We start from the raw sequence: 25,107 nt of genomic DNA on the forward strand, positions 1-25,107 counted from the left end.
TCCCCTGCAACCCATAAATCTGCTCTGGCAGGTTGGGGGGAAACTCCAGAACTGGTCTAGGGACTACACAGGGAGGAAGGCTTCTTGAGGAAGCAGACCTTGTTCCCCACATGCGTGCCACACTTGAATTGCACCCTGTGGGTCTGCTCAGAGTAGGACTTTGTTGACTACAACCCTTGGTTTTCTTTTTCTTTTTTTGAAGTAATTTTTATTTGGTTTTACAAACATGAAATTATAACAATACAAAATACATCTCCATACTTAGAGATTCCTCCAAATCTCTGAACTTCTCACCTTTCCTTCCATGGGTCCTATTGTCAACCTTTTCAACTGCATATTATTCAATAATCCATATTTTAAGTCACTCCATTTTGTCCATAATATTTGCCACATTACAAATGTTATTGCAATCTTGCTAACGTTTTCATCTGCTTACAGTGGTCTCCCAGATAAGTTACAAATTTCCCCCATTCTTTCTTGAAGTTTTTGTCTTCTTGGTTCCTGAGCTTTCCGGACAGTTTTGCCATCTTAGCATATTCCAGCAGCTTAATTTGCCATTCTTCTCTGGTAGGGACTTTGTCTTCTTTCCATCTTGGGGCTAATAACATCCGTGCAGCTGTCGTCACCTACATTAAAAGTCTTTTCTGCTCCTTTGGAATATTGGTACCTATAATTCCTAATAGAAAAGCTTCTGGGATTTTTTATAAAAAATATTTCAAACATTTCTTTCAATTCATTATATATCATTTCCCAGAATGCTTTTATTACCTTCCACATCCACCACATATGATAAAAGTGCCTTCTTTTTCTTTACTTTTCCAGCAGGTATTTGTACTTGTCTTGTACATTTATGCTAATTTACTAGGAGTCAGGTACATCATTTTCATATAATTTTATTTCAGCATACAGTATGCCAAGAAGATAACCCTTAGTTTTCTAGAAGGAAGGAGGGTTTCATATTGCTTTACATTTGCCCATAGATAGGTGCACAGAGAGCATTTAAATATGCAATGCAAATCTATATAGTCTGACTAGCTCTATGCCACATGATCCCATTGATTTTGCTCAGTCCTAGGCTTGGGGGCAATGTGGTGCCCCAGCCTTGGTTTTCTGCTTGAGAGCAGGCTTCATTCTCTACCATGCTCCGATAGCGTGTGCTGTGATGCTCACCGAGGCGCAAATCAGGTTGGCGTTTTGTGAAGCATCAATACACTGTAGCACTGCAGCAAGTTAAGTGTTACTAGCAAACCCAGCGTTCAGCTTACAGAAAATTAACAGTGTAGCAAAGGACAGTTGCTAGGTAAAGACTGGGTTTCGGGATGTGTGCTTCGGGAGAAATAGAACAGTTCAGTTTCTAGCTGTTCAGCTTTAGCAGAAACCTTGGTCGATCTCGACTTACTCCTTTGGTCCCTACACGAAAGCCAAACATGTTTGCATAAATGATCAGTTAGACTTCGTTCAGTCTTCAGGATTTTCCTGATTCTCTGGTTCGCTTTTGCTAATGTAAAATCACCGTGCTGTGCTTTTTCTGCATATTGATTGAACTTTCCTTCTGAATTTCCCATGTGTTGGAGAATTTTAGCTTTTTAGAGACACAGCTTTGCCACATTTGAGCCTCCACTAAATCCCTTTTTTCTTTTTCTTTTTTGTCATTCCTTTTTCCTCTCTTGGCATCCTTCAGGCATGGCCAAACTTGGCCCTCCAGCTGTTTTTGGGACTACAACTCCCATCATCCCTAGCTAATAGAACCAGTGGTCAGGGATGATGGGAATTGTAGTCCCAAAATAGCTGGAGGGCCAAGTTTGGCCATGCCTGGCATACTTGATAGATGGTCTCAAGATAGACGTGACTTCGATGCAAATACATTTGGGATTAATACAATAATAATTTTATTGTTTATACCCTGCCCATCTGGCTGGGTTTCCCCAGCCACTCTAGGCGGCTTACAGCACATATCAAAACATATATGGCAAATGAAAATGCAGGATAAGCGTTGCATCGCAGTGTGGCTTGTCACATAAAAAATATTGATCAGAGCCAGTTCTTGGAGTCAGTAGCTGGAGGGGGTTTTTTCTGTTATAGTCTGAACTCTTTGGTGCAAGCTTATTTCATTTTCTGAAATACAAACATTTGCCTCTGGGCTTCATCCCTCGTTGCTTTTTACAGTTCAGTGTTGGCAAATACTTGACAATATACAGAACCATAAGATGTACATCTGCTTCGGTGCCCAGATGCCTATGCAGAAGTGATAGCCCATAATAGTCCCATGCAGGACTCGACCATCAGTTCCCTTGTTTCACTTTTCAGAAGCCATATTGTCGTGCATTTGCCTGCAGCAGAAAACCTGTTGCTTTCTCTGATCTTTCCAATATTTTTTTTTCTTCTAACTTCACTGTAGCAGAGGATTTGATGAACTTATTTGTAAATTTTGACAGCAAAGCAGACCTTATGATTAAATTAACCTCTGAAAAACAAGGCCTTTGAAAATCCACCCGGTGCTTCAAATAGGTCTGTTGATTGTTCCGGTTATTGCCTCTGCTCAGACTAATATTTTCCCAAAGCATGTTGTTAAATGGAAAACATTTTTATTTGTTTTTGCTCGGGGAGAGGAGAGTATTTACATGTCGGAATTTCTATTTGTCTCTGTCCAAAGCTCTCTGGATTTCCCATTCAGTTCCCTGATATCTCCAGTCACAAAGACCTCAGGTAACAAAATGATTCGGAAAGGCACTTCCTGGGAGTCAGGAATTTATTTGATGGGGTTGTTAAATGTGTCTTTGCCTCTTAATAAGCAGGGTTTTTTTAAAAAAAGCAAATGCCTCTGCTGTGGGGACTAATAAGGAGGAGTTTAACCCTTTTCTCTCCCACTCCAGTCCTAAGAAATATCACTCATCAGATGTTAGTATTTCGTTGAGTGGAACTCCAGCTTCTGAAGAGGAGCACAAGGGAGAAAAGGGTTAAATTCTCCCCTGCACATCGGCTTGGATTCTATAAAATTATCAGTGCCCCCCCTCCGATGCAATTTGCATTTTAAATGTGTGGACATGCATTTAACCATCCGCAACCTTTGGAGAGACTCTCAGTTAAAGTAGAAAACAGTGGGCTAGCTGGACCCGTGACAGATTTGCACATTTCTAAAACACTTCCTCCCACTAAATGCAACCTTGGAGGGAAAATTTGAACCCTCCCTCCTCACACCCATGCATGCACACATCCGCACCGCCCCAGACTAGCCCTCTTCACTGATGCTCCCCACATGCATGTCCGGGAGGGCGTATTTCCAATATCACAATGTTCCCCCCAAAACAGTAAATCTGGGATTATCTCATTGGACTGATTATGTCAAAGCTCTTTAGCCACAGCACTCTCAGAGGGCTATAAATAAGTGGCAAGGCAGGCGGTAATCATTTCTGTGCGTAAGCCGTCTCTGCTATATTGTGTGGCTGTGTCCGTGATGTTGGGTGGACTTAGGGTTGACCTGTAAACATTTGCTTTCCAGTGAAGAGGCAGGATCAGGGTGGAAGAGACAAAAGGCCCCAAGCCTTTTGCAGCGGATACACACCTGTAGCTCCATGTGCACAAAGGTTTCATCCAAGCTAATGGCAAAAGTTCTTCAAACGTGCTAAAATTCAGCAAGCTTATGTACACATTGGTGTGTGTCCCTATTAGGAGTTTCTGACCAGTCAAATGCACCGGCTGCCTGAGACAAACGATTCACCTTTATTTCAAATGACAGCCATAGCAGCTGTGGTGGGCAGTTTGTTTGTTTTTTAAAGTATTTTTTATTAGCAATTTCAGCATGACAAAATTTCAAAACATATCCTATTCATTATTTCCCCCCTTTTTCCCACCCCCATCAAACCCTCCCTCCCTCCCGAGACTTCCCTCAGCTCCTCTCTCTGATTTCTCAACACATGCTATTCTCTACATGTTATAAAATTATACATATCCTTACATTATCTATCTATCATGTTATCAACCAATAAATTTGTGTGTGTGTTTATTCAAACCCTGCCAAGGAGCCTAGTTCATTTTATTGTCTTTTTATGTAATTTGTAAAAAGTTCCCATTCTTCCTTAAAGTCACAGTTGTCCTTGTCCCGCCGTTTGTATGTCAATTTAGCCAGTTCTGCATAACTCATCATTTTTTCTTGCCACTGTTCTTTCGTTGGAATTTCCTCGTTCTTTCATCCTTGTGCTATCAAGACTCTTGCCGCTGTTGTAGCATACATAAATAAGTTTTTTTATTTTTCTTGGCAGGTCTTGTCCTAGAATCCCTAACAGAAATGCTTCTGAGTTTTTTTACAAATGTCATTTTAAACATTTTTTTTTTCAGTTCATTGTATATCATTTCCCAAAAATATTTCATTTCTCTACATTTCCAGCTGTGGTGGGCAGTTTGATGTGTAATAATGGCACCATCTACTTTTCCCTCTCCCTCTCTCTTTCTCTGAGAGTGGCAGATGAGGCGATGATGGCAAGCCAGTCAGTCCCTGAGGCAGAGATGCTATCTCTCCCCCTCCATTATATTTCATTAAGTTTCAATATTTTTAACACACACAATCAAAACACAATTCCATCTTATTTTTGTCGATTTCCCGCCCTTTTTTTCATTTTTGTTTTTCCCCTTCTGCTACACCCTATATTCTGCCTATCGAATCATAACCACAATATTTCACTCTAATTATTTCTGGTGCTCATATCTCAAATCCTGCTTGCGAGTTCATCATACTATAATATTTCTTTAAGTTGCCCAAAAAGGGCATCCACTCTTCCATAAAACGTTCATCATTAGATTCTCTTAATTTTGCTGTTAATTTTAGCAGTTCTGCATAGTCCATTATCTTACTTATCCATTCTTCTTGGGTGGAAACTACTTCTTCCTTCCATTTTTTGCACCCCTAAGAGTTGGCACACCTGACCTGAGGTCCCTTTTCCACCTAATGACTGCTCTGAGCACTCATGGGGTCCCTCTTCATCGATCCAAAGAAAACAAGGGAGGAACCTTTCTAGATCTTTAAGGGAAGACGTCCGAACTAAGCCTCGGATTTAGTGCAGTAGCACCGCTGTGATACAGAACACGGACAGTACAGATCCATAGCTTTTGAAATATTATGGCTGGTATTTAAGCCCACTGCATGTCAAGCCCTGATCCTTATAGTGATATTATTAGATATTTGCAGCTTACAGGAATGCCCTGAAGCTACGGGATGAATGATTTTTGCCTTTGGCTATTACAGCGTTTTAAGTTCTCAGTTGTGCTTCTGTTAATTGTTACCCTATTCGAAGGAAGACAGTTGATGTAACAGGGTTTTTCTGATTTGTTTATTTGTCAGCAGCTTTTGAGTATTTATTGGATGCGAAGGTGAGATTAAAATGTTCTAAAATGAATAAAAATAGAGAAATGTAAACAAACAAAAATATGTGTTGAAGACAGACATAACGTTCAAAGACAGAAATAACGTTCGAAGACAGACATAATGTTCTAAGTGTGATTTGAAATGAAGGAGTGCTGAATATCACACACACTCTTTTGCAGGGTCATTTGCCTCTGAAAAGAAGGTTGGGGGAAGGAATATTCATCGCCTTTCAGAAGGGGGCTGAACTTAACTGAAATTTCGGTTTTATCTTAAATACGAGGTTGCCATCACTGCCAGGGGCCACACAGCTGCTTCAGGCAGTGGCGAGGTTTTTTGGATTCCAGAAAGCAAAGTCCTCAGCTACCTCATATCTGAGATTCCTGCATTGAAGGGGGTTGGACTAGATGTCCCTCGGGGTCCCTTTCAACACTACAATTTTATGATCAAAATTACCATTAAACTCATCTGTTTTCTTAAGATCACCCCAGTTTTCAGGAGTGGTGTCACTGCTTCCACTACATCCACCACCTGCACCTGAAAATTATGAAAATCACCTGAGCCAAATACTTTGGAACAGCACTAGGTAAAGGGACCCCTGACCATTCGGTCCAGTCGTGACCGACTCTGGGGTTCATCTCGCTTTATTGGCCAAGGGAGCCGGCGTACAGCTTCCGGAGGTCATGTGGCCAGCATGACTAAGTCGCTTCTGGCGAACCAGAGCAGCACACGGTAACGCTGTTTACCTTCCCACCAGAGTGGTACCTATTTATCTACTTGCACTTTGATGTGCTTTTGTTTTTTTTTGTTTTTTTTTTAAATAATTTTTATTAAGGTTTTCCAAATTAAAACAAATAAAATCCAATTCATAAACTTTTTCCAATATCCAGGACTTCCCCTCCCCACCCCCTCTTGTGTTCCAAATCTTCCAAAAAAGCAATAATATTCAACAAATTCTTATTCCCAAAATACACTCATCATCAATAACTCAATTTATCCAAATTTCCATCCCCTAAGGTCGACCTATTCCCTTCCACGAGTTCCCCCCTTTCAAATATAGTACAGATGAAAATAGAATAAAAACAAACAATAATTTTACAACCTTTGGATTCCAAATTTCCCTCCCCTCTTTCCCTGTTGCGTTCCTCCTATCCCTCCACTTCTAATGTCTTCCTGATGAACCCACATTTCACTAAACCCACATCCCTCTGGTTCTTTACCGGTCTTTTTTTTTTTTTAAAATTACAGATGTCCAATCATAGAAGGAGTCTATCAAAGGGGGCCCATTTCTTCTATCCAGATTTTTATATCCAGGAGTATAAACTCCAATTTTATATCCATAAGCTTGTCAAATCTGGATATCCCAAATGTTCCCACTCCAGTTCTGTCCAGTTCTTGTTGTTTCCTTGTTCTTGTCAATCACTCTCCTCCTTTTTACTTCCCTGTTCCCTCGCAGAAATGTTCTTTTTCCAAAGGCTTCTAGTGTCTCTACAGAGGCTTGTTATTCAGGAGCAAAACATTACATCATGTTCCTTTCATTTTTCAACAGATTAATCCATTGTTTCCAGTAAAGTGTAGGCCTCTGTAGACAAAATAATGTTCCATTTCTGCAGTTTCCCAGGAGATTAAAAGTTCTATCCAACTGTTCAAGTTTCCCGTCGAAAACACATGCAATGTCCCTCAGCTCCTCTAGGTGGATTACAATAACAAAGTTCCCTTCCAGATCACATCCGCCAGTCCAAATAACTTATAAATCCTTATTTGAAACAATTTATCTCCAATTTATAACAAATGTAACCGGCAAAGTCCTCATATCAAAGTCTCAATTTCATTCTTCCGTTTTGACAGCTCTTTGACAGCTGTCAAAACCTCCGTTATTCTTCTCCAGGCATTTTCACGAATCGCTCCAGGGATTCCGGGGGGGTTGCTTTTTAATACGAATTCCACTTTTCTCCTCCAGCTCAATCTTATAAATTTCCCTCGCGAAGTTGCTAGTTCGGCAAGATAAGGTTCCTCTCGATCTTAGTTATCCAGTCCTTTGTTTTGGCTCTTCTACAATTTGGGGGGGGGCTGACTTCCTTTTTTCCACCTCCCCCGTTCGCTCCAAATTCTAAAAATTTATCCCTCTTCTTAGTCCATATTCCAATTACTCACGGGTTCTTCTTTTGGGTCCAAATTTTCAATAGAAGAAGTCAGCGCTCTCCGCCGGATGGCATGCGGCTGCGCTCGGCAGGGATAGCAGAGGACTCAAAGCACCACGCTCCTCCCCGGCACCCGATCCGTAGCCTTTAAAAAGGCTCCTTCACGAATCGAGAGGGCGCTGACGGTGCCAGCCGAGTCTCCATGTCCACGGCCTCCGTGGCCGTGGTTTTTAAGGGTCCCCGCATCGCCGGTGCGGTAGGACCCAGCCCCTGCCGAGCAGGCTCCCTCCGGAGCTCGGAGGGAGCCCGCCATTCGGCGATGGCGCCGACCCGGAAGTCCACTTTGATGTGCTTTTGAACTGCTAGGTTGGCAGGAGCAGGGACTGAGCAACGGGAGCTCACCCCGTCACGGGGATTTGAACCGCCAACCTTCTGATCAGCAAATCCTAGGCTCTGTGGTTTAACCCACAGTGCCACCAGCATCCCCTTGGAACAGCACTAGTTTGGAGCAAATATTTGCTCTGTTCTCAGGTGTTCTGATCATGACAGTTTTGCAGGTTCAATCCCTGTATGGGAGAGCTGGAAATGATTCCTGCATTGCAGGGGGAGGTCCTCAGGGTCACTTCCAATTCTATGGTTTCTCTCTCCTCCCCTCACTCTCTGAGGGGTTGCCAGCATGCCCCCATGGATACATAGATGCCCACAGAGACCATCCCTGGTGCCCTCATGTTTCTCTCCCCCAGCTGAAGTGAGCCTTGAAAGGAGCATCCTATTGTAGCCAATAGATTAGGTGGTGTGGTGGTGCCCACAACATGTACCCTGGCTTGCAAATGTGCCCATAGCCCCAAAAATGCTGGCAACCCATTACACATTGTCTTATCAAAGATAAGTTCCTCCCCTTGGGGCAGGAACTTCCTTATGTCCTTCTATAACTATCATGTAAATCAATGGTGACGTTCCCTTTAGTTGTTAAAATTTGTTGTTTTACTCAGAGTAGCCCTTTTGAAATTAATGGACCTAATTAATTACGTTCAGTGAACCCTTGGTTTTGTTGGTTTTTTTAAAAAAAGAAAAGACCCGTGGACAGTTACGTCCAGTCAAAGGCTACTATGGGGTTGCGACGCTCATCTCGCTTTCAGGCCAAGGGAGCCGGCGTTTGTCCGCAGACAGCTTTCCGGGTCACGTGGTCAGCATGACTAAACTGCTTCTGGCGCAATGGGACACCGTGACGGAAACCAGAGCGCATAGAAACGCTGTTTACCTTCCCTCCGCAGTGGTACCTATTTATCTACTTGCACTGGTGTGCTTTCGAACTGCTAGGTTAGCAGGAGCTGGGACAAAGCAACGGGAGGTCACCCCATTGCGGGGATTCGAACTGCCAACCTTCCAGTCAGCAAGCCCAAGAGACTCAGTGGTTTAGACCACAGCGCCACCCGCGTCCTAAACCCTTAGTTGGATACCATGCTTTTATTATTGATTATAACCATCCGAAGTAGGTTCCTGATAAACGTATTTTCTCCTTGACTGCACCTCTCCCTTCACCAAAGTAGCTTCCAAACCTACAGAAATTTGTTCTCTACTGCCTGGCAACACGTAAGTTATTTAAGGGCTTTCAAAACGCTCTGGAAACAAAAAAAGAAAATGCCTTTCCAATTTACCGAGGTTTCCCTGCCAGTTGCCTTAATGCAAGTGTTACTTTCCATAACTGTCCCAAGATTTACAAAGCTGGGCCCAGCTGAGGTCAATGTCATCTGCTTTCAGGAAGCAAGCAAAAACTTGCATTTGTGCAAACCACTTTGAGCGTTGCTGTTTGTTGGTTTGTTACACTCAAGCGATGTAAGAATTTTATGAAATTAATAAATAATAAATGTTCAGCCTTCTCATGTTCCTAGTCCTTAGTGAGGGGGCAATTTCCCACCAAGGAAAAATGCTTGCGCATTTCTTTGGAAGGAGACATCAGGGGTTAATTGGTTTCCTTTTCCCCCCAATTCCAGTTTCCAGCTATTGGCGTTTTTGTTAATATTTAAATATGCTTGGAAAGGTAGCATAGCTGTGCGCTTTGGGCTCTCATTTGAGGTGGAGGAAGAAATGGAATACATATTGAAATTAGTCGTAGCAGTAGTAAATTTTAGCAACTAAATAAAGGTATAATTAGCAGTCATAATTACCTTTACTGTGTGTCTATCTGCGGCTTAACATTCATCCTGAGCTCTCCTCTTGAACCTGCTGGCATTAAAGGCTGCGGAAAAGTGGAAGGAATCATCTCAGCCAGCCAAATCCTGTTCTTATCCAGACTACATTTGAGAAGCAATTCTGGCAGCAACAACCAAAAACCTTCAGCCTTGATTGTAGTAGTAAAGATATATGCGGCCTGTCTGCTCGAAAGATGGGTTAATCTAATTAACACACCTCAAGTTTAAAATGGGAAAGAGTTCCCCCGGTCTGGATTTATATAGTGTTCGTGGTCATAATAAGACAACCTCCTTCATCCCTGCTTTTGCCTGTCATGTTCAATTTAACATTAGCTTGGCACAGCTGGGAGAAAGGCAGGAATAGAGGGGTGATGCCGTCATTCATTCACCCATCATCCTCAGAACAGAAGGATCTCTCCACCGGTAAGTCAGGGCTGTAGCCCTGTGACGCAAAAGCTAGCCTTCAACTATTGAATGGGGGAAACGTGACCGAGCGATTGCTGCGGCGAAGAAGGAATAGCCTTCCCACCGCTCTCAAGGGGCCTCGGGCTGGCTATGCATGAACACACAGGGGGTGCAATGTGCTTTGCCTCGTGTTTCCCCGCCGTCAGTGTCCCCTCGCTTTGCTCCCCCCCCCCCAATCACACACCGTGCCTTCATGCCGTCTCGCCATGCAAACTGTTTTCCGGACACAATGGGACTTTTTTTGCAAAGGAGGCTTGCAGGCTCCTGCTGTGCTCATTTAGCACACATCTCGCCAGGCTTCCTTCGTGGAGCAAACAATGGTACTCCCAGACTGTCGTCAGGTGGTTTTGTATGGTGTCAGGATTCGACCACGTTGTACTGAGCATGCCAGATAGTCTCCCCGCCCACCCTGAATCCTGCATTACATCTTTGCTAACAATAAGATGTCAAGTAGATAAAGAACTCCACAACGTTTAAAAGGCATCTGAAAGCAGCCCTGTATCAGGAAGTTTTTTATGCTTTGTTACATTTTTCTATGCGTTGTCAGCCAGAAAAAGACCTTGACACCTCCACCTGCGTAACCTACTCTGGTGCTTCAGGTACAAGAAACCCCCCAAAATCTGCATGAAGAACCCCAGGAGAAAGATTTAATCCTGTTGCGGAAACAGGATTCCTCTGCATAGACCAGTTTGTATGACACTGAGCACAATGTTTTTGTGTCACAGACCCTCCAAGTGTCCCTATTTTCCAGGGACAGTCTTGGATTTACAGAGAAGCTGTCCCGGTTTCTGATTTGACCCTGGAATGTCCCACTTTTTCTTAGGACATCCCTATTTTCATTGGAAAAATGTTGGAGGGTATAGTGTTATGCAAACCCCAAGCCAAGGAGATAAGTGCAACCTTTAAGAGGCTTCTGAAGGCAGCCTTATATAGTGGTACCTCAGGTTCCAGAGGTCCGTACTTAACCTGAAACTGTTCTTAACCTGAAGCACCACTTTAGCTAATGGGGCCTCCTGCTGCTGCTGCGCCACTGGAGCACAATTTCTGTTCTCATCCTGAAGCAAAGTTCTTAACTCGAGGTACTATTTCTGGGTTAGCAGAGTCTGTAACTTGAAGCGTATGTAACCTGAAGCGTATGTAACCCGAGGTACCACTGTATCAGGAAGTTTTTAATGCTTTACAGTGGAATCTCGGTTGTTGAATGCTTCAGAAGCTGAACGTTTCTGCTTTCAAACGCCGACAACCCAGAAGTGAATGCTTCCGTTTTCAAACGCACCTCAGACGTCTTCCAGGGCACGTTTCTCCATTTTTTCAATGGATTTTGCCAAACGCCATTGCACCTTGGTTGTTGAACATTTCAGAAGTTGAATGGTCTTTCAGAATGGATTACGTTTGACAACCGAGTTTCCACTGTATTACATTTTTCTATGTGTTGGAAGCCGCCCTGAATGGCTGGGGCGACCCAGCTAGATGGGCCAGGTATAAATGATAAAATGATGATATTGATGATGTGGGCCTCCGGTCCTGTCTTTCTGGCCCTCAGGGCTATTCATGGGTCATGCCTCTTCCCGTATCCTGCTTCCTGCCTACCTACGGTGCTTTCATTGAATATGCTAAGTCCCCAAAGTGTGATGATGCCTCTTGCCATGTATGTATGTGTTTATGTGTAAGCCTTTGATTTATTTTCTGTAAAATTAAGAGTCACGTCCGTTTCTGCATCCAAATTTGCCTCTGTCCCTAGTCACCACTGGTATGAGCCCCCGACTCCCTGAAAATTCCCCATTCGGAGATAGCATTTAACACCCACCAGATTGGCAAAAATGTCTTTAAAAAGGAAAAGGTATATAGTCGTACCTTGGAAGCTGAACGCATTGGCTCCCAAACAAACCGGCTCCCGGACGATCGAAACCCAGGAGTGTTCTGGTTTTCGAACAATTTTCAGAAGCCAATTTTTGAACGGCTCCAGGAGTCCAACAGACTCCTGGAACGCATTCTGCTTAAGAACCAAGGTATGACTGTATGTTGAAAATGTAATGAAATTGAGGGATGAAATTGTAGAGGTCCTCTAAAATAATTAAGGAATATTGGGAAACTGTATATAATGAATTTAAAAAGATACTTTAAAAAAACTTCCCCTGAGATTTTTCAACAGAGGTCCCCAAAAAACCCCACAACAACACCAAAAGAGTTTATTACTATACATCACCACCACAGCTAGAACCTTATTGGCACAGAGGTGGAGAACAAGTATAGTACCTGCTAAGGAAGAATGGCAGTGTAAATTGTTTGACTGTAAATTGTTGAACTGGCTGGTCTGACGAACAGGATAAGAGAAAACAAAGATAAGGAATATAAGGAGGAATGGATAACGTCTATTGAATATTTTAAGAACCAGTATAGACAAATACATAGCTCAGCAGGTCTCGAGTCAATCCGGCAGAGTTGAAATAGAGTACTTAATAGATAACAAATTGGATGATTGAAAATGTGGATTACGCAGAGTAGCAGAAAAGCCAAAGGAACCAGGAAAAGGGTGGAAGGGAAGTCATGTGGTATATGTATACATGCTGTACTTGGTACAAAGTTGTAAGTGGGACAAGGGGAGGGAAGGGGGTATGTCCCACAGAGGACCTTACGGTCTTCAAATAAAAACACCTTGGAGATCCCGGGCCACAGGGAGGTTAGGCTGGCCTCAACCAGAGCCAGGGCTTTTTCAGCCATGGCCCCGATCTGGTGGAACACTCTGTCACAAGAGACTAGGGCCCTGCGGGACTTGACATCTTTCTGCAGGGCCTGCAAGACAGAGCTGTTCTGCCAGGCCTTTGGCCAAGGCACAGCCTGACCTCCTCCTCTGGTAATCCTCATAGAACGCTAGCCCAATGGTTGCCATTAATTTGACTCTGAATTGATTTTAGAATGTATTTCAATTAATTGATTGTGATTTTATGTAAACTGTGTTATTTATACTGTTGTTAGCCGCTCTAAGCCCGGCTTTGGCTGTGGAGGGCGGGATATAAATAACATATTATTATTATTATTATTATTATTATTATTATTATTATTATTATTATTATTAAATATGCTCTCTGTTCCTGAAAATTCCACATTCGGCAATTGAGCTTTCAGGCCAAAAAGTATTTTCCACTTCTGTGCTAGAGTTACCTTTCACTTTCTGATGCCTCCCAGATGCAGTGGACTTCCAGCATCCATCCAACCTAGCCAGCATGACCAATGGTTAAGGATGATAGTAGTCTAGAGGCAATTTACAACCATCATCCCCCCTTCCCTTCCACCACCACTAATGGACAGAGGCATTTCTTAAAAGTTCTGGCACATTTGCTGCTGGGCTGGAGGTTTCCAGAAAAGGACGTTTCTTCCAATGAAGGAGGCATGGCTTTAAAAAGTAATGGACCATGCGGAAATGTCAAAGCTGGCAGCAATATTAAGATGTCAGAAAGATGAACTTTTTATAGAAGTATGGAGGCCTTTTCTGGACTATTTGGGAAAGCACTACAGGCAGGATTCGAGAAAGGGGCAGCAGAAGAAAAATGATCAAGTACCGTATTTTTCGCTCTATAAGACGCACCTAGTTTTTGGAGGAGGAAAACAAGAAAAAAAATATTCTGAATCTCAGAAGCCAAAACAGCAAGAGGGATCGCTGTGCAGTGAAAGCATCTGTGATAGCTGTGCAGCCTGCATTCGCTCCATAAGATGCACACACACATTTCCCCTTACTTTTTAGGAGGGAAAAAGTGAGTCTTATAGAGCAAAAAATACGGTGACTGTTTTAGAGGGATTTCTGCAATAGACAAGAGTTGGATATATAATGCAGGAGAAAAGGGTTTGAACGAAACACAGAGGGGTTGGGGAGTCAATACATGAAAAATGTAACCATTTAATTTGAATATTTTTTTTTGGAAATTCAATAAAAAAATTATATTGAGGGGGGAAGAAAAGGATATTTCTGAGTAAAACGTGCTGCGATTTATTACTTCCCTTGTTATTCATTGAAACAGTTTGAATTTATTGACTTGGCTGTTTATGGGTGTTCCAACAGGTTTATTAAGTGTATTTCTCCTGGCCCGCCTTATGTAGTAGGTGGAAACATTACTGAGAGGCTATTGTGGCATTTTGATTGTTAAATCGTCTTTCCTATTGGTTTGTTGGTTGTTTCCTTCGCTGTTATTGCCTTCGTTGTGGTATGTTATTGTTAACTGACTTTGGACTTCCTGTTGGAAAGAAAAGCAGGTCACTGGCATTAAGCTGAAATAAAATGGAAATGAATGTTTCGGGCAAGCACCCTGAGGAAAATAGGCAGTTTTTCAGAGGACGCCTAAGGTGGTTACAGGTGGAAGAATACCTACTTTTTACTCAACCTCTTGGCTGGAGCGCGTTCCCCAACCCTCTCCATTTTATTTAGGGTAACAAAAGAGAATGGCATTGGGACCCCTCTGTGGAGTTTCTGGCTCCCACCCCTATTTACGAAGCGATGGAGGCAGACTTATGGGAACTCTAGCAGTGGGGCAGAGCCAGGAAAGGCAAAGGGGAGGGATAGCAAGCTGGCCAGAAGTCCAGATGTAGCATTATTATCGATTTACGACCGGGTGGAAGGTTATCAGGCTTTGAAAGACTTGCTCACAAATTTATTGACAGCTGCAGGAATTATCATAGCTAGGAAGTGGAAGGGGCAAGCAGAATATAAAATGGAAGAGTGGTATAAAGAGGTGTGGGATATAGCTATTAACGATAAATGTGCCATTAAGGTAAGACAGGGAATATGCAGGAGCAATGATTTTGAGGAGATATGGAGGGTGTTTGTAGAATTTGTACGGTTAAAACGGAAAAGGGTCAAACCATCGCGAGAGGTGTTGAAATTTTGGGAGATTGGATAGTTACAATGGAATTGTCTCAGGGGTGGGGTGCACATTTTGATTCTTATTTATTTGTGATTATTATTACTTTGTCAAGCAAACAAACAAAACAAAAAGAAAATAAAAAAAGGGGAGGGAGGGCATAATTCAGCTTCAGAGCCTGTTTGTAAATATGTGAGCATCATTTCGGACAGCATCTTTCCGATGTCCTTATTTCATCAGATTGTTAAGTAAAACTTCTTTTAAAAATCCTAATGAAGGTGTTGACAAAGCCAGTAACATGCTGTTAACTTGGGCTATCACCTTAACAGGACTTCTGGGTTTCCTTTGGTGCGGTCCGACCGCCTTATACTTTTACTTCCGCATGAGCATCATTTGTTCATTTGTTTATTGATGGGCTACTCTGGATACTAAGAGGGAAATAAATTACAATTTTACATTTTAAAACAACGACAGGAGAACAGCAAATGAAGCCGCTAGGGTGTGTGATGGTTAGGGTAGCCGTATGTCCTACTTTCCAGGGACGCAGGTGGCGCTGTGGGTTAAACCACAGAGCCTAGGGCTTGCCGATGAGAAGGTCAGCGGTTCGAATCCCCGCGAAGGAGTGAGCTCCCGTTGCTTGGTCCCTGCTCCTGCCAACCTAGCAGTTCGAAAGCACGTCAAAGTGCAAGTAGATAAATAGGTACCACTCCGACGGGAAGGTAAACGGCGTTTCCGTGCACTGCTCTGGTTCGCCAGAAGCGGCGTGGTCATGCTGGCCACATGACCCGGAAGCTGTACGCCGGCTCCCTCGGCCAATAAAGTGAGATGAGTGCCACATCCCCAGAGTCGGTCACGACTGGACCTAATGGTCAGGGGTCCCTTTACCTTTACCTATAAGCAGGGCCACCCTAATGATTGCTCCCTTGAGTCTTTGTAACTTCCAGGACACCCTTTACAAGTGGCTCTCCCTTCTCCTTTGAGGGGGGCTGGTGGAAGAAGCCACCATTTATAGGGAAGCATGATTTGCTTTATTGTCAGGAAAGGTCTTCCGTTGGTAAGCTTTTAAGTTTCCAAGTACTTGGTAAGCAGTACATTTCCGAGCACAAGTGTCGGTTCTGACTCTAAAAAATCCTAAACGGCCTGGGCCCTGGTATGCCTAAAGGAGCATCTCCACCCCCATCATTCAGCCGGGATAGTGAGGTCCTCCTCTGAGGGTCTTCTGGCGGTTCCCTCACTGCGAGAATTGAGGTTACAGGGAGCCAGGTAGAGGGCATTATCGGCAGTAGCACCGCCTTGTGGGATAAACTCTTATCAGATGTCAAGGAAATAAAGAACTATACAACTTTTAGAAGACATCTGAAGGCAACCCTGTATTGGGAAGTTTTTAATGCTTAGCATTATGTTTTTATATGTGCCGGAAGCCTCTGGGGAAACCCAGCCAGATGAGCGGGATACAAATACAGTGGTACCTACGCTTCAGTTTACATACGCTTCAGGTTACAGACTCTGCTAAGCCAGAAATAGTACCTCAGCTTAAGAACTTTGCTTCAGGATGAGAACAGAAATCGTGCTCCGGCGGCGCGGCAGCAGCAGGAGGCCCCGTTAGCTAAAGTGGTGCTTCAGGTTAAGAACAGTTTCAGGTTAAGTACAGACCTCCGGAATGAATTAAGTACTTAACCCGAGGTACCACTGTACTGTTGTTGTTGTTGTTGTTCACTCTTTCTTTCTTTCTTTTTATTTTATTTTATTTTGCTCCCTTCCAGCCACGTGACTCAGACAACGTCCTGGATCCATCCTGTCACCCACGTACTGGCCTTGCCACGGTCCGAAGAGAACGAGGAGGAAGAAGAGAGCTTCAGAGAGCTTCCAGATCCCAAAGGCTGAAAACATCTGCCGGCAAAAAACAGATGCAAATGGTGGTATCATCCCAATTGTCAAGAGATGACCCACTTCCAATAGTCTAGCTCCCATGAACTAGTTCTGTCTGAAACAATTTATCAACGTTCCTCTCGCTTGTGTGATTTGCCGGCTAAATAAGGCACTGCCTGCGTCAACGGACTTTCTCTGGCATATAGATAAACCCAGCCACACAGATCAAGCACCTGTGACGATTTGCAGCAAGTATTGCAAGCACATCTGGGTTTTTAAAAAAACAACGGCAATTCACACCTGCTTCTCCGTCTAATGCTATTGGTCCTTTGTATATCTATAGCCTGTTTGTATAAAAGGCAATCCCCAACATTCCACCAGTAGTTTTTTTGCTCATATATGTGTAGATGGTTGCCATTTACGGAGAAAAATAAAGCAATACAATCACGGGCAAAGTAGTAGCTTGCGCGAAATCTGCCCTCCGCCCCAATGGTGTGACCCAGCCCTCAGCGACAGTGGTTTTTGGCAGATTTGGGGGATTCTGCCAGAGCGGATGACGCTCATCCACTTTTTGTTCCAGCTGGATCAGCAGAGGAAGGCTTTAAGACAACAGAATCTGCTGGAGTTATCAAGAGACGATGGAAACACAGGGGTGTTCAAGCTTGTTTCAACAGATCGAGAGAGTATCGGCTTAATGACTCAGCAGCATACTTCTTGAATGATTTGGACAAAATAGCCCAGACTAGACATTTCTCTTTGGCAAATTAAACAATCTATGGCCTATTAAACTGTGGGGAGGGAGGGGTTATTGTTATTGTTTGTTGTTATGCTACCTATTTTTCTGTTCTTATATTGTACATCGCCCTGCAATCTTCGGATGGAGATTTTCATCATCATTAGCCGTCATTAGCGAAACCATTCGAAAACCAGGGCTCAGCTTCCGATTGGCATTCAAGCGGAAGCCGTGGAAGCTGCGTCAGACGTTCAACTTCCGAAAAACATTCGCAAACCAGGACACTTACTTCTGGGTTTGCGGCGTTTGGTAACCGAAATGTTCAGCAGCTAAGCCACTCGGGAACCAAGGTACTACTGTACTCCGAATTATTGCCTGAAACCAATATGTGCTCACATCTCAATAAAGGTTTCAGACTTTTTGAGCACCCCAGCAGCTGTGATGTATCAGTGGCTCAAATGGCCTTCGCCCGAGCGGCTGGGCAGTGTATTTCCATTTGGGGAAGCCAGTTGCTCCAGAAGGAAAGACTCAGCCTGCCCGCTTGGGCAAAGCCAAAGGCAGGCAGATGTACGGAGCCCGAGAAGGTGAGCCTGTGACAGATCTGTGTGAGACAGAGCCAGAGACAGTCACACATAAGCCAGAGAGGCATTGGAGCATCAGTAGGCCTGGGATTGACTGCTTCTTCCTATTCTCCTAAGGTGGGGAGCATATGGCCGTATTTAGCTACTGATATATCACGTTGTTGAAAACCAGATTCCGCCCAGCCCTAGTGGGTAAGACTCAGTGGGCTCCAAGTGGCTAGTGGGTTGCCTTTTGGGGGAACATGGAGCTAAGGGCATCCTAGTTGCTGGGAATTACAAGGGGAGAGAGGCATCTGGTTGGACTCGATGGGCCTTTGGTCTGACCCAGCAGGGTTCTAGGTCAACACCTATAATCCTAAATCACTTCCCCTGCCATGGTTTCCACACACTGAGGGACCCTAGAGAACCGTCACTCCTTAAGGTAGCAGGGATCTCGGTATGATCCTGCAGCAAAGGTTCCCAGGGTCCTTGAGAAATGCCGTGGCAACTAAACTAGCTCAAATCTGTAGCCCAATTCAGACAGCGTTGCTTCAGGGCAACCCAGCACAGTGGTCATGGCTCTAATCTGAAATGGTCTTCTGTTAAAGGAAGCAGAAGCAATTCTTGCTTCTAGCAAAGAATGGATGCATTTTCCTCCCAGACCCAAATCTTCAGTTTCATTGCCTTTCCAACCAAGGCATAAACTGAGTCTAATTAGGTCAAGGTTTTTATCCCGCTAATGGCCATAGCTACAATCTTCATCTCCACCTGATCATGTTTCAGCAATCTGGAGATGTTTTTGTATCTTTGCTTTCTAGTTAATGGCTTTTCTGAAGTGGATTGCTATTCCCGCTTCGCCGCTTCTTAATGCTAGCTGGTCACATAAGCTACCACCGGATCACAATTTTTACTACCACGAATCGATACCTGGAGTGTATATTAAAGCAGATTATGTTTGCAAGCATACGACATTGCAATCCTGCTTGCTTGCTTTCTGTGTTAAGTCACAAGGTAAATTTGATTACGCAGAGAACTGTAAGTAGAGATGACAGATTGAAGATACAAATCCTCAGCAGTTTGTAACAGACGTCAAACAAGAATGTCCTTTTAGAAGTTTGTAATAAAACGGATTGTGCTAACTTTTGGTTTTTATTCTTTGCCTTTCCCGTGCCTTGGTCTTCTGGATGGCTTCTTTCCCAAACCATTCAGGGCTTGGGGCTTGTGCAACATACCCACTCTTCCTCTCTGCTTAAGGCATATCATTGGCCGGGGGGCAGGGAAATAGGGTACTGTCCTTGCATTTAGTCATAGTCTCTGGATAAATGCCCCCCTTCTAAAAAGTTACCTGTTGAATCTCTGGCCAGCCTCACTAAGATTAGCTCTTACTGAGCTGCGTTTTCATGCTATGCCCTCCACTGTCCTAGATGGATGATATAACAGGGTACCATACGAAGACAGGCTCTGTATCTTCTTCTTTGTCGATCACTCGTAGCTGAGTAAGATTGTCTTCCATGAACATGGTTTTAACAGTGAGTCTGTAAGTGACTGTGGAGGCCAATTCTGGATTCACACGTCCTTCCACAGTGGGGACATAGGTTTCCACAGTGGGGACATAGGTTTCCATCGTTCTGCCCGGACACTGAGGTCCAGCTCCGAGGGCCTTCTGGTGGTTCCCTCACTGCGAGAGGCCAAGTTACAGGGAACCAGGCAGAGGGCCTTCTCGGTAGTGGCGCCCACCCTGTGGAACGCCCTCCCATCAGATGTCAAAGCGATAAACATCTACCTGACATTCAGAAGACATCTGAAGGCAGCCCTGTTCAGGGAAGTTTTTAATATGTGACATTTTAGTGTATCTTTCATCTTTGTTGGAAGCCACCCAGAGTGGCTGGGGAGACCCAGCCAGATGGGCGGGGTACAAATAAATTATTATTATTATTATTATTATTATTATTATTATTATTATTCTGGGCAGGAGTTGGTGAGGGTTTGCCAAATGGGCCTTCCTCTTAGCACATTTCTCGCTTTCATCCTGAGTTCGAGCATCTTCAAAGCCCGTGACACCTTTGGTCAAGGCTGTTCTCCAGTTGGAGCACTCTCAGGCCAGTGTTTCCCAGTTGTCAGTGTTTATACTACATTTTTTAAGATTTGCCTTGAGAGAGTCTTTGAACCTCTTTTGTTGACCACCAGCATTACGCTTCATAATTTTAAGTTCAGTATAGAGTAGTTGCTTTGGAAGACGAAAATCAAACATCCGCACAACGTGACTAGTCCAACAAAGTTGATGTTGAAGAATCTCTGCTTCGACACTGGTGATCTTTGCTTCTTCCAGTACACTGGCATTAGTTCGCCAGTCTTCCCAAGTGATGTGTAAAAAAAATTCAGAGACACCATTGATGGAATCTTTCGAGGACAGGCTCTGCATATGTGGGTAATCACAGCCGGAAGACATATTACACTATTTACTACATTGGCCACTATACATTGGACCCAGAAGGCGATTTCTCACCTTACCGTCTGTAAAGGAAAGATGTGTCTCCCCAGCAGAGAATGTCCAATGGCTTCTTAGCAATGTAAACACTTCAGTGACTCATAGAATCATGGAATCATAGAGTTGGAAGAGACCACAAGGGCCATCGAGTCCAACCCCCTGCCAAGCAGGAAACACCATCAGAGCACTCCTGACATGGTTGTCCAGCCTCTGCTTAAAGACCTCCAAAGAAGGAGACTCCACCACACTCCTTGGCAGCAAATTCCACTGTCGAACAGCTCTTACTGTCAGGAAGTTCTTCCTAATGTTTAGGTGGAATCTTCTTTCCTGTAGTTTGGATCCATTGCTCCATGTCCGCTTCTCTGGAGCAGCAGAAAACAACCTTTCTCCCTCCTCTATGTGACATCCTTTTATATATTTGAACATGGCTATCATATCACCCCTTAACCTCCTCTTCTCCAGGCTAAACATGCCCAGCTCCCTTAGCCGTTCCTCATAAGGCATCGTTTCCAGGCCTTTGACCATTTTGGTTGCCCTCCTCTGGACACGTTAAAAGGGTGACTCATAAAGTCACCCTTTTTGCTTTAGCGGCCAGAAAGAAGACCCTGGGCAATATAGCAGAGAACTGTAAGGGAGACGCAGAGATCTAAATAGAGACTATTATTTGTGACATGACACCCCTATTGCTTGTGTTAATTTTTTATTCAGATTTGTCATGGCCAGTGGCTAGCACAATAAAATTATTTGGATTGGATTGGATCAATGAAGTTTTCGAAATTTGGGGCAAAGCTGTCATTAGCAATCATGAGGACTAGCCTCATTCAATTGTGTCTGAAAAACAGCTGCAGACAATCCCCCAAAGATCCTCTGTGCCTTTTTTGTGCACTTCAGGGGGAGTAGAGGTTGTTAGCTCAACACACCCCTTTGCACTTGCACAGACATTAGCACCATTGAAGTTAGCAGGGAATCCACTGGAGAAAGGAGACTTCTGTGTCCACAGAATCTGCAAATCACCATATCGCCAGTTCTACATATATCTGTGCTGCCTAACAAACAGGTTTGCGCCAACAGAAAGCTGTAAAAGGAAAGGAAGTTATCTGTCCCCAAAACGCACTTGCCATAGGTAAAGGTAAAGGGACCCCTGACCATTAGGTCCAGTCGTGACCGACTCTGGGGTTGCAGCACTCATCTCGCTTTATTGGCCTAGGGAGCCAGCGTACAGCTTCCGGGTCATGTGGCCAGCATGACTAAGCCGCTTCTGGCGAACCAGAGCAGCGCGCGGAAATGCTGTTTACCTTCCCGCCAAAGCGGTACCTATTTACCTACTTGCACTTTGATGTGCTTTCGAATTGCTAGGTTGGCAGGAGCAGGGACCAAGCAATGGGAGCTCACCCCGTTGTGGGGATTCGAACCGCCGACTGCCTGATCGGCAAGTCCTAGGCTCTGTGGTTTAACCCACAGCGCCACCCGCGTCCCGCGCTTGCCATATCTTCTTCATATTAATCAGATCTTTGCTTCAGAATATAATTAGATCGCGGGAGCGGTGGATTTCCAAGCACATTGTTTCTGCCAGAAAAAAGAGGCATCAAAATTTGGAATAACGATAACCCACTAGAATGCTTTTCAGCTGCAATCCTGTACACTGACATGGGAGTAGGTTCCATTGGACCCATCAGGACTTACTTCGAAGTAGATCTGTTAGCTGATAATACAGGATGGATCTTTGCAGTGTGGTCCTCTGTCTGTCCGTCCGTCCGTCTGTCTCTCTCTCTCCCCCCTCTCTTGTTCACTCTCTCTGCTTTTTCCATTTAATAGTGAGGCAAGTGGCCAACAATTTCCAGAAGGCCCATTCAGCCGACTCTCACCACTGCTCCACATGAAGTCAGCTCCAGAATCGTCATTCTTTCCATGCAATCCACTCCATGGTTCACAAATTTGTGGTTGGTTATTTTACATCAGCTTCAGGCATGCAGACGGGAAGTGTGTCACAGTGGGAAAGAGGTGTTTTTGGAGGGGGGAGAGTGAATCAAGTAAATGAACATTATTTTTAAAAGGGAAAAGAAAGAAAAACTTTCCCAAGGTGAACAGTCCCAACTGGCTAACTTTAAGAAGTGGAGGAGCATGGCTGCAATCTCCCCTCTGGAGAAATCGTAGTTTGGCTTCCCACGTTCTGTGAACCAGACCAGTGTCTCAGATTACAGCCCAGCTGCTTTGCTCTATAGAACCCAATAGCAGCCACTGATAACAGAGCTATCTTCCATAGAATTGTACAGTTGGATGGCATGTCTCCTCCAGCTCAATGCAGGATGCAATTGCACAGCCAGCCTCTGCTTGAAAGAAGACCCCCAACACACACCCAAGAGGATTTGTTCTGTTGTAAAGCATCTCTTAACTTTTCCTAATGTTTAACCAGAATCTGCTACCTTGCCATTGCCATCCATTGATTCACCTAGTCCCATTCTGCACCTGTATTGGAATTGCTTTTAAGACTTTTGTTGTTGCTTTTGTTTCACTGCTTGTTGTTTGCTGTCCTGGGCCTCTTTGGGTAGGGTAAGGTATAAATGTAAATTCTAAAATTATATATATAATTTATACTTTTCAGATATATATACATTTCACTCATTTTACATTCATGTTGACATTTGAAAACTTGACTTCCTTCCCCCTCTTACTGTGGTTCCTTGAATTTATTTTTACTATCTTCTGCATATCCAAATTAACTTAACTTCCTCATTTCTCTCTCTCTCTCTCTCTCTCTCTCTCTCTCTCTCTCTCTCACACACACACACACACACACTTATATAGCTGCAGGTTATTACAATAATCCTTCCAGTGTTTTTATCTGTTTACAATTTATCTGTAGATATTCAATAAACCATTTCCATTCTTTTATTTAAAAAGTTTGTTATCTTGATTCCTTATTCTTCCAGTGAGTTTTGATATTTCTGCATATTCCATAAGTTTTTGTATCCATTTTTCCTTTGCTGGGACTTCTTCTTCTTTCCATTTTTGGGCAAGTAACATTCTTGCCGCTATTTCTATACAAATTAGGTAGTTCTATCCCTATAATCCCCAGTAGAAAAGCTTCTGGGGTTTTTACAAACGTTATTTTAAACATCCTTTTCATTTCATTATATATCATTTCCCAGTAATAAATTGAAACAAACAAACAAACAAACTGGTTCTGCTTCTGCCCTCTGGAGCATCTAAGCTGTCTTCCGCTGTTTCTGCCCTTAGCTCTGTTCTTTTGCTATGAGTGCAGTGCTAAGAATGGGAGGGAATGTTACGTATACAAAATGCATCACATCTCAAGGGTCCAGGAAGCAGATCTCTGTTCTATTGACAGTTCTTGGAAGTTGTTGCCCTGTGAGCTTTTACATGACACTCTAGTAATCATAGCGCTGCAGATTTTCTAATGAGGAGGAAGATGAAATATCTGATATGTAAATGATTAATATGAAATTCTGGGATGCTCCTAAAACCCAGCATGTTTTTGCCTAGTAATGTGCAACCGTTCTACCCTCCATAATTTTTCTGAAGAGTTTTAAAGAGGAAACGATCCAGCGTTGAATTTAAGCCCTTTGAAGTCTTTCATATTAAATCCCTTGCTCATTTTTTCCTGCTTAGTATTCACAGTGGTTTGGGGGCTGTTTTCAGGAGACCAGTGGCAGATTTTAAATCCATTAATCACTTTTGGACAGACTGAGAAGAAGGCTAAGGAGAGATCATGGCAAGGATTACTTGCTCATCAACAAGATGGTTTGGGTCCCTGGAGGTGAATTAGAAGCATTGCATAGCTCCAAAATCTGTTTCGCTGCTAGGGCTCACTCCCAGAAACTGTAAAGTAGGATTAGGGGGTATGTTGATGGGTATCAGCAGAATGAATGAAGGAGCATTTCCACAGCAGTCGTGAGAGAGAGTCTGGTGCACTGTAGCAGACCTGAAGGAGCATCTCCACTTCCATCATTCAGCCTAGACATAGAGATCCATCTCCAAGGGCCTTCTGGCAGTTCTCTCACTGTGAGAAGTGAAGTTAGAGGGAATCAGGCAGAGGGCCTTCTCGGTAGTGGCACCCTCCCAGGAGATATCAAGAAGATAAGTAACAATACAACCTTTGGAAGACATCTGAAGGCAACCCTGTATAGAGATTTTTTAAAATGTTTTATTATGTTTCTGTACATAAACTGACTGGCTGAGGGAACCCAGCCAGATGTGTGGGCTACAACTTCTTCTTCTTCTTCTTCTTCTTCTTCTTCTTCTTCTTCTTCTTCTTCTTCTTCTTCTTCTTTTTTTTATTATTATTATTATTATTACATGGTGTGCATACTAAGTGCACTGCCATCTGGTCACATTCCCCAGATCTCGCAGAATCAACTTCAGCAGATTGGGACAAAAGGAAAATGAATGTGTGCATAGCATGGAAAGGATGATTGTCCACTTTTAAGTCCTT

At 43.6% G+C, this 25,107-nt stretch overlaps 1 protein-coding gene across 1 annotated transcript in view; it reads left to right on the plus strand.

The window, feature by feature from the left end:
* Positions 1-17,774, plus strand: part of STXBP4 (syntaxin binding protein 4) — a 137,968-nt gene extending 120,194 nt beyond the window's left edge. Inside the window, exon 18 of the mRNA XM_081899069.1 lies at positions 16,771-17,774. Within this exon, the coding sequence (XP_081755195.1) occupies positions 16,771-16,891 (121 nt within the window). The 3' untranslated portion in view covers positions 16,892-17,774. The remainder of the gene's footprint in view (positions 1-16,770) is intronic.
* The last annotated feature ends 7,333 nt before the right edge of the window (positions 17,775-25,107 follow it).

This window comes from Podarcis melisellensis (genome assembly GCF_964234715.1).
Source record: "Podarcis melisellensis genome assembly, chromosome: 2".
Lineage (NCBI taxonomy): Eukaryota > Metazoa > Chordata > Lepidosauria > Squamata > Lacertidae > Podarcis > Podarcis melisellensis.